The sequence below is a fragment of the Cyprinodon variegatus genome, unplaced genomic scaffold (assembly GCF_000732505.1).
Source record: "Cyprinodon variegatus isolate N-32 unplaced genomic scaffold, C_variegatus-1.0 Scaffold222, whole genome shotgun sequence".
Lineage (NCBI taxonomy): Eukaryota > Metazoa > Chordata > Actinopteri > Cyprinodontiformes > Cyprinodontidae > Cyprinodon > Cyprinodon variegatus.
In genome coordinates, this window is record NW_015150675.1 from 104,589 (window position 1) to 115,062 (window position 10,474).

A 10,474-nucleotide genomic window follows, 5' to 3' on the forward strand; every position below is an offset into this window, starting at 1 on the left:
TACATCTCTGATGAAATTGTTTTTAGAAAACTTCTTTTTTAGAAACGTTCTTTTTAAATAAAGCATTTTAGATGCCACGCTAATCACATTTAATGCCCATTAAGGCCTTAATTTAAAAAATAATAATTTAATGGTTTTTAATGACCCATGCAAACCCTGAATGTAGCATAAAGGATGGCGGTGCAGATGACCGTTGGTTACCGTAGGACGGCGACCATCGCCTCACATGGCCTCTCTGTAGATCCAGCAGCACATCGCTCCACCACAAGCTGCAGTGCATCTGTGCTCGTCTTCCTCACTGAGAAAAAAAACGACAGAAACATAGAAGTTTGAATATGGTTGAAATGAACAGAAGCTTCAGGGATTTCTAGTCAGTTATTTCCAAAAACTCCTTGACGTTTTTTCACACTCAGACGAGCACAAAGAGCAGCGTCGTGGTGAAAATTGAGCCAACATGACGGGGGATTTTCTTTAAAAAAAATATACAGGAAATAGAAATCTGAAGAGTGCGGCATGCATTTCTGTTTTAATCCTCTTAAATCCAAACGTTGTCGAACCACCTTTGATTTATGGGATTACTGCTGCAAATTTGTTCAGATTAAAATTGAATTTATATCAGGCAAATCCAGCACCATCAAGTCATTAATCCCAATCTTTTTTTGGCAGATTTCAGCTTTTATACTTAAAAAAAAACAAAAACACAAATTCCTCAATTTTATGACATTGAATGTCTTTTTTGGCCTTTCAGGGTAAATTGCTGTGGCAGCCTGGATCCGGCAAACACCCTTAATAAGTTTTTCTTCTCCTCCATCAGATGCTCCATGTGTTTAGCTCCACCCATCTTCATCTCCGCAGAATGATGATGCAGCCACCATCCTGTATGACTATAGGCATGTTCGAAGCAATGGCATTGTTAGGTTTCTGCAACACATCCCTTAGCAGGCCGCCTCTAAAACTATGCATGGCAGCTTTGTTCGTGTAATGCTATCATTAGCTTGATTTTCCGGCAACAAACCACCCATATAAGCACTGCAAGTGCTTTCTTTATTGTGGAGGGCTGAACTACACCAAATCCTACTGAATCATGGAAAATGTTATCCTGCTTCTGATAACGATTAACCGTAAGGGAAGGAGGCATTCTGGGGATCAGGGAGGACAGTGGCAGCATGGAGTGAATTTGTTCTATTATTTTTGGAAGTAAAAACAGAATTTGATCAAAGGAAATGCAATCCAGAAAAGAAAGGTTCTGAGATTAACTTTGCTGTTTTCTCAGATTATTAAAAATAATTTTTTTTTTTACAGATTTTATTTATTTTTTTCCCAGTTATGTTTTTCCAAATTGATTTTTTTAAGAATTGCATTCCTTTTAAGTCCTCTTTTACAGATCACATTCTCTTCAAGCTGAAAACAAACACTCGCTCTAAAAATATGCCTCTGCACTCAATTGGATAGACCTACAACCAATAAGAGCAACGGAGTGCGTGACGTATGTTAAGCGAGGCATAGTTGTTGTCAACAAAAATCAAAGCGTGCAGTTGCACGCCTATAATAAGAAGATGAGACTTGATCGTGTTTCTCTGTTCCTCTTTTAAAATTAATTTGCTGTCGATATCTTCTAGAACAGACCTAATAGCAGAATCTACTCACCCAAACTCTCCAGCGGCAGCCATTATTGTTGTCACCCAAGCGCGCTTTGGTCACGTGGTTGATTACGTTACTGTTGGTCATCTGTCCATCATCGTATAAAGCCCGCCCTGACAATTTGATTGGATCGCCTGACAGTGGGCGATAATACTCGCGCTACTATGGAGCAGAGCCAGACCGAACTTCCCGACCTCAAAATTTGTGGGCGGGATTAAGTTCGGAATGGCACCCAGGCTAGGAGAATCGGCCCGCAAAGGACAAAAAAAAATTGTACAGTGTATGCACGGCTTTAGCATCACTTTGTTCCTGAATGCACCTCTACATGGTGATAACATATAAACCACTAGCTCTGTTCACAGTCAGTGAATGGTTCTTTTTTTCTTCACTGGATCCCTGGTTAATCCATAAATAATAGTGGGATTACATCACACACAGCTGGACTCCATTTACTGGTCAATTGCTGACGGCGGTCTGTTGCACTGGATTTTATTTAGAAGTACCAGGAAAGGCAGCAGAGCACAAACTATAGGAATTTAATGTGAACGTTTTACAAGTGTTGATACTTTTACAAAAAACAAAAGGATTTTTTTGTTGCAGAGATGGAAAACCATGCAGCTGTCATTACATCTTCAGAATATGGAAAACCGCCTCACAAAGAGGAAGCCATTTTTGGTAGTACTTCATGTTTAAAGTAGCATTTAGATAACTGGATGCTGCTGGGAGGAACTGGGTTTTTTATGTATATTATTACCACTGAGATGGTGGGGCTTAGAGGAAATGGTTGGGCTGTTCTGATAATTAGTAGATATCTTTACTGTATGTCCAGCAGATAAAAAAAAAAAAAAAAAAACTCAGCAGATTAACTAGACCTTTAAAGATTTCAGCTTCTTACCCGTTGGCTCGTTGACCAGCATCAAACAGCGCAGCAGGCAGGGAAGAGGCAGGCTGAGCAGGGAAGCGTCCGTGTCGCCATTTCGTCTCAAAAGCTCCAACAGGAACATCAAGACAGGTGCAAGGCGAGGAGGAGGGGCATGACCTTTGAACTGCAGGAAATTCTCACTGCAAGAAGGAGCAAAAAACATCCAGTTTTCAAACTTTAACCCGACTTTGGTGACTCAAACCCTCAGCTGTAGAGACCTACCAAAGCACCTCCAGCACCGTCCTTCTCAGCGCCGCCCCCCTCGGAGTCGGTGTGGCCTCACAAGCACCAAGCAGCACCGGGTGGTTGGCGATGACGCCCAGAGAGGGTGAGGCGGGAAGGAAATGATCGAGGTATCTGCGGGTTACAGAGCGAAGCTGTTGTTTGAGCCCGGCGCCCTGCGACTGAGACACGCTGGAGGCCACCGACAGACCCTGAAGGAGAAGAAATGAAGAGAAAAACTCCTTAATAACAGAATGGAGGATAGAGGGATGGTTGCATCCAGTCTCTGCTGGTTCTGACCTGCAGGTAGAGGGGTAAGCTGTCCCTCAGAGGTTTGTCTTGCTGCGGTAGTTTGGGAGGAAGGAGGAGCCCGTCCACGATCCGAAACAGCAGCTGCTGAGCTTTTGAAGTGGCCAGCAGGGGGCCCCAGTGCTTCACTATGCAGCCTGGATGAACAGAATCAAGTCAGATGCACAGAAAACTATCACTGCAGCTCCAGAGCTGTTTTTTATTAGAATATTAATAAAAAACAGAATGTTTGTGGTTGAAATGATGCCGACTCTCCTTACCCACGGTCCAGTACGCCAGCTGCATTCCCTCCTGATTCTTCCCGACTACGTAAGGTTTGACGTATTTAAGGATGTCGCCAATGTAGTCCAGGGCTCTGTTAACCATGGCTGACCGCTCTGACAACAGCTGCAGCCCGCTGTAAACGCCGCCTACAGCCTGACAGCGTGGAGAAACACATCAGCTTCAGCTTGTAATTACGGGCTCCAGCATCCAACATTGATTATACCGATAATATGTCAATATTTATGTGTTTAAGAAACTTAGAGGGAAACAAAAAGATAACTTTAGACTCCAAAGAATGCAAAGGCGGCTCATACCAGTTGAAATGTATAAATATTACTAATGTATCCGTCAGCAGTGGGAAGGTGTTACCTTAACAAACATCTCCAGGGCTGATGTTGGCTCCAGCCTGGCAGCTGTGGATGGAAGCCCAGCTCTCTGCAGAATGCCGTCCACCTCTGGAAGTCTCAGGACGAGCCGGGTCAGTTCACCCAGCTGCTCCCCGATGGCCCGCGCTGAAGCAAAGAAAAAACAACAACACACAAGTCAGATCTAATTTACTCCATACCCTGGATGAGATGCAAATACTTTATGAAGCAGAGATTAAAATGAAAGAAAAACAGGATCCCACACTTGGTTTAACATCAAACTCAAGGGTCATGAGCCACAGCATTTAGCTACAACTGCTGCTTTGTTCGGGTCTTAACGCTCTGAGGCAAATATGATGAAAAAAGAAATTGTTTATTTCTTATTATTGCCTCATAAGCTTTATAAGCTCACTGTGCACAACTAATGGTGAGTATTGGACAGGAATAATTTGTCTGAAAAACTTAAATGAAGTATTTGGCTAAAAAGCATCTAAACACATGAGAAAACGGTGGCCTGGCATTAGCACCGCGTGGGACGGCGTTAGCATTCGATAGCATGTTTCGGCTGATCCTCTACTATAATGCTACGTTCACACCTAAAGCAGCAAAGGCAGTAGGAGCAGCTAGCTTACATGCAAAATCAATTTTTAATGTGCATCAAGGCGCAGCAAAAGGACTTGCAGCTGAAGCAGCATGCCGTGAGCTTCTGACACCAGGGACGCACTGCAAATGCAGCAGCTGCTGGAGTTGGAAAAATGTAATTTTGCTGCCTGATGTGCCACATCAACCAATCAGAGAAGCTGATCTGGGAGCTGGCAGGGAGACAGACACAGCACTGATGATGCAGATCGCTATCATCACTCCTCTGAAACAGTTTATTAACACCTAAATTAACTTAAAATGCCGAAATCTGCCGACAAAACATGTTCACGTTTATTCTCCTGGTGCCTGCAGTTTGGATTATGTACATGAAAAAGGCCTTCCAGCCGCCACGGAAAACCGCGAACACCCGACCAGGCCAGGGGCTGCTGTTGAACGGGATTCCTACTGAGACAACCGCTGCTGTACGGCGGGCTGAGTGGCTGCCTTCAAAATAATATTTGAAGGCAGGATGGTAATCTGGATGAAATGACTTCATTGACGATGTTTTCAGGTGGAAACACATTCAAACTACTTTTTACTATCTGATCACAGCAAATATAGCTTCCATTGTTACAGGCAAAGAAAGGATAGCGTAGCTCCACCAAACGCGCATCAGACCCACTTTTTCCACTGCGCAGCTACAGCAGCAAAGATGCTTCAGCTGTGCGTTTTAGCTGCTTTTGTTCCTTGCGGTCTGAATGTAGCATAATAGATGCATGAAGCTGAAGTTGGCTTACGTTGCATCTTGGAAAAACCCTAAAGGGCTATTCCACCATTTTTCTCTCTACCTTAGGCGTCTCTGATCTGCTGCATTACAAATATAAATAGAAACTTAGACGCTTAGAACCTGAATCTTATTCTACAGTAATAGGAGAATATATTAAACCCAGCTTGGGATTTGTTAAACCTTTATGTCAATTTGAAAACCTAATTTTCATTTTAAGGGAAAATGAGAAGGTAGAAGAAACTTAGTGAGCAACTCTCGTACAGAGGCTATAGTGCTTAAAGCCGCCATCACAGGTTGGAGTCATGGCCTGGTGACCTTTGCTGCACGCTTTACACCTCTTTCTAATCCCATTTCCTGTCTGTCTTGAGAAAATAAAAAAATGTGTTTTACTCTACAACCACTCAGAAAATCCTGAATATTTGCTTGCAGGTGTTTGTTGACCGTCTGCTGTTTCCAACAGGCCACGAATCCTGAAATTTGCACTTTTCAGGCATTTATCCACTGACCAGGAGGCTCTGGCTACAAGTGACTGAGGATTCACAAATGTAACCCTGTTTAAAGTTTGCTGTTATGATATGCGTTGCTGTGTCTACTGTGCTGTCAACAAACAGGAAACACAAGAGAACGCAGCACCGGGCAAACAAACAAGGACATGTTGAAGGCAGTTTTCATCCATGTAAAATATAAGACTGCAAAGATTAAAAATAGAAACATTCCATTCCAGTCTTTCTATGCCGGGCTTCGAAAACTTTCCAGGGTATTTAACTTTTTCTTTAAATAAAAAAAATGTTCAAAGATTTCAGAGACCCGTGGGAACTCTAGTTAAAACATTTCAGAAACTCCTGTCTGGATTCTAATCTTCTTCCTCAGCGTGTCTCATTTGGTTTGATAAAACCGAACCCCTAATTACCCGTTTTGCTTTCGGTTCCGTCCGGGTTCTTGTAAAGGTGTTGCTGTAGAACGCATCGGATCCAGGCTCTCACTGAGAGGCTTTGAGCAGAACCAGGGGCGGCTCCACTAGAACCGCCGCTCAGCGATGACACCAGCTCACTGAAAGGTAAGGCACACAGCGTCTCAGGTACCTTTATCAGAGATAAACCCAATCTGTTTGCACAGCGACAGACCAAGACTGACACTAAAGATAGAGAAAAGAGCAGCGTTTGTAATTCACACCCTTATATGGTAATATGCTTCTTTTTCTCAAAAATAATCTGAAAATCATTTTTTGTTGACATCCCAATAGGATCCGATGTTTATAAATAAATCCTCAGCCTTAAAAGTAGCTTACAGTTTTCATTAATACATCTTAAATTATTTCTTAATGCTGACAAAACAAAGTTAATGTTTCTAAATCATAAGAAGGTGCCTCAAACCCAACCAGTAGTGTCCACTCTGGTGGGGAATGTCATTGAGGTGGTGTTGGTACCAGATCTGCTCGGGTTCTGCTTCATCGCAGTGACGTTACGCTACATGATTGGCTGAACGTTGCCATATGATGCAAAACATTGGGGTTGCCCAGACAACGATAATAACATCACGCAGCGTCTGTGTGCAGAGTCAGGAACATATGCAGTGTTAACGTGTCTGATGACCGATGAAGTTTTACCTGATCAATAAAAAACTGAAAAAAATCTGTTTATGGTGAACAAAGTAACTGACAATGATATAAAGGGGGAGAGCTGGGTAGCGCTGTGGCTAGCTGTGCTCAGTAGCTAACAAGTTAGCCTCTTTTAGCTCAGTCAGTTAGCCATAATAAGCTACAATACTTCTGAATTACTTTTATTTGACTAAAATCTTTATGAAAGTCATTTTTTAAGATGTTCCATTTGTACTCCGCTGCCCTCAGATCTTAATAAAAAGAATAAAAATAAGCTGAGACTTTTTTGTCACCTTGTTAAATTGCAGAGTTCAGTCTTGGAAGGCAGTACTTTCCTTCAAGATCGACAATGATTGACTTTCGGCTACTTTAGATCACCAATGAAATGTGAAATAATAGCAAATATAGGTAATAATATGTTGAGACTCCAAAAGAGATTTGATCCTTAAGAAGTGGGTGCAATACAGTTTGTCCGAGTGGAGTTGCCATATATGATGTCATAAGAAGGGGCGGGGCCGCCGAGCAGATCTGGTACATGAATATAAATACCTTGGAATTGGAATTAATGACTCCCTCACCTTCAAAGCTTTTATTGATAAACTTGTGAAGAAATTAAAAGTTAAACTGGGCTTCTTCTTTCCTAATAAGACATGTTTTTCTTTTGAAGTAAAAAAGCGCCTCGTCTCTGTCACGTTTTTATTGGTCTTAGATTATGGTGACCTTTTTTATAAGGATGCTACTTCTACATGTCTTCAAATTTTGGACTCTGTTTACCATGCTTTATTAAGGTTCATCACAAACTGCAGACCATGACATCTCTATGACTCTCAGGTGGGATGGGACGAGAAGGCAGTGTCATTGGTACTAGGGCTGGGTAAAAGAAATCTATTTAATCGATTTTGAAAAGATTCCTTTACATTTTTGCTAAATCGATGTGTAGGGACCAAAGTAACACACCGCTCAGCAAGCTGTCCATACTGAAGTCTGATGTCTGAAACCATTTTGGATTTAAAACAGCTAAAGATAATGTGCTGGATATGTGACATTAAGGTGACTTCCAACTACATTAATGAGTGGCGCCTAGCATTTCGTGCTACAGACCACCAAGATGACTTCAAGCCAGACAGCTACAAATAAAGCCAATAGGTTGACTGAAGGCATTAACAATGGGGGCTGACCAGCAAACACACTGTAGTTGTTACAGAGAATGCTGCAAATATGGACAGGAAGATAATGGAGCTCATGCATGTCTGCTGTGTCCCCGCTGTGTCACGTGTGCTCACTCATGTAAGGCCTCAGTTTTTCACTTTTCATAAACAGGTTTGCACTTTTGAGACAGTTTTGTTCACATCTCAAGTTTAAACTGTCTGATTTACAAGTTTGCACTTTGTGTTTAATATGACAGGGCTTCTTCTGCCCTGAGATCCAACGATCAGCTGTTGCTCACTGGTCCGCACAGAACTAGACTAGGGAAGAAAGCCTTTAGCTACGCAGCTCCTTGTGCGTGGAATTGTTTACAAAGAAACTGGAAGTTGACTGAGTTTTTATCTTTAAATGCTTTTAAGTTGAAAGGGAAAGAATTTGAAGCAGCTTCAATGACCTATAATTGTTTTACTTGATATGTTTTTTTATGTAACTGTCATTTAATATATCTCTGTTTATTATATAACTTTGCTGCCTCTTGGCCAGGACTCCCTTGAAAAAGAGGTTTTTAATCTCAATGGTATTTTTTCCTTGTAATATAAAGGTGAAATTAAATGAAAATAAATTAAAATGTAAACATTTCTTCTTTTTATTCACGTTTAGTGTCTCAGAGTCTCAGTAATTCCTGTTTTTTCCTTCTGATTGGGTGCGTTTCATGAGGCAAAACGCTACCTGTTCTGGAGCAGGTGTGGAAGGTAGCGAGTTACGACGAGAGGAGGGACCATGTCGTCCCAGCCGAAGAACTGCATGATGGACTGAACCGGGCTGGGCTGCAGGTCCTGGGGGGCAGAACTGGGCAGATCAAAGGCGAGCAAGGTGAAACCTGGAAATAAAAACCAGACGAGCTCAGTGTCAAACTTATTCTGACTCTTATGCTTAACACAACTTTCTTTTCATTAATGCCATCTTGTTTTTTCCTCTCAGTGGGCGTCACGCACCTGCAGCAGCGTCTGCCAGCTGTGCTGGAGGCGTCTGGGAGAGGCGTAAGCTGCGCAGGAAGGGGAAGAAGTGCATCCAGAGCGCAGAAGCCACCGCTAGGTGGCGCTCCTTCATCGCGCAGGCGGGAGCGGGGGCCCAGGCCAGGGTGGGCGGCGACTGGACGCTGCGCTGATGGACCCGTCTGGCAGGATGCAGACACAAATTCACAGGAGTCCAGAAGAGAAACAATTCAAGCTGTTACACAAACACCCCCCAAATCCTGTCTTTTCTTCTGCTCCTCACTGTGTTCTCTCTCCTCTGTCTCGGGGGGGATTACCGAGCATGGCGGTGCACTGCAGTGGGGGTGTATCATATCTAATGCTGATCCCCTGTACACAGGCTATAGTTTGGCTCATTCCTGGCGCTGGCTACCACAGCCCCCCGCGATAAGGAGCTGTAATCTCATTTAGACTGAAGATGATCCCTCTGTCTCTCTCCTTCTCCTGGATGCTGCTGTGAAAACGCAGGGGTTAAAGTGTGCAGGAAGAGAAGGGAAGGTTTGAGGAGCTACCAGCAGCCCCCTCTGCTCTGCCACTAACACACACTCACATCAATCGTGTCTTCCCTTCCAGCAAGGTTGCATCTAATCCAGAGAGCTGAGACAATCGATTAGAGTCTGAATTCATTAGCCTTGTTACTACAGCGGAATGGGCCTTTCACACCCATCAACCCTCATTGTACAAGACATCATCAGAGAACCTTCTTAATCCTCCTCTTTGTGGCGTCTTGTGTACACTGCAACAGCTAAACACCATTAGACGGTCATCTATTCCACCCCTTAATCTCCTAAAAACTCCAGACACATCCAAGGACACAGGTTTTCAGCTGATGCATCTCAGTCAACATGTTTGCACATTTGTTTTTATTGAAAAAAAAAAAGACAAAACCCTTTAATTCTTAAACTATAGATTAAATAAAAAGAAGAAAACACCCAACAGGGGAGGCCAATCAACTAGCAACCCCTCCACCAATGAAAGGGAGGCATCCGGCACTCTCCCTCATCACAATATCCAGAGCGAAGGTCCGGACCATCATCTGCCTCAAACCACTGGCTGAACAATTCCCTTGTAAAAGATTCTTCCAGGCTTTCATAATTACTGTTCAATTGTGTGACATGGAAAAGACATTATTCAGAGAGAGATACCAGGAATCACCAGGCTTTAGGAATCAGGTTTAATTCGGCAGGATGAATCAGAAAGAGGGTTTCCTGTTTGGCTAAATGGGTCGGTGTGGTCCAAGGGGAGGGGGGAGGTACTCTGGGAGTTTGCCTCTTCTCCCCCTGGTCCATTAATGTGCAAATAGATGCCCTGCCCTTCTCTCCCATCTGAGACGTGAAGTTTGGGATTACCAAAGCTAATGAGATGCTCTGCTCTGGAGGCAGCGCTTTGAAAATAAGGAAGCTGGACACCTGAGTCGCAGGGCGGCTCTTCGGCAGTACGGGTCTGAGGTTTCAAAGCGGAACAGCTGTGCTTAAAAACCAACTGGAGGGCGCTGGAACCATCCGGTTCTGCAAAGCGGACGGCAGAACCGGTCAAAGGCGATGGGAGCAGGAAGCTTTACAGTGAAAACATGTAACACTATTGCTCTAAATTAGGGGTTCCAGA

The 10,474-nt window shown here is 43.4% G+C and overlaps 1 protein-coding gene across 1 annotated transcript in view; it reads right to left on the reverse strand.

Annotated features, from left to right (window-relative positions):
* The window catches only part of mms22l (MMS22 like, DNA repair protein), a 29,277-nt gene that overhangs the window by 1,983 nt on the left and 16,820 nt on the right, over positions 1–10,474 (reverse strand). Inside the window, exons 15-23 of the mRNA XM_015380814.1 lie at positions 8,831–9,012; positions 8,565–8,715; positions 6,003–6,142; positions 3,728–3,870; positions 3,355–3,511; positions 3,086–3,231; positions 2,786–2,997; positions 2,537–2,703; positions 202–298 (exon numbers count right to left, since the gene is read on the reverse strand). Coding sequence (XP_015236300.1) covers positions 202–298; positions 2,537–2,703; positions 2,786–2,997; positions 3,086–3,231; positions 3,355–3,511; positions 3,728–3,870; positions 6,003–6,142; positions 8,565–8,715; positions 8,831–9,012 — 1,395 coding nt within the window. The remainder of the gene's footprint in view (positions 1–201; positions 299–2,536; positions 2,704–2,785; positions 2,998–3,085; positions 3,232–3,354; positions 3,512–3,727; positions 3,871–6,002; positions 6,143–8,564; positions 8,716–8,830; positions 9,013–10,474) is intronic.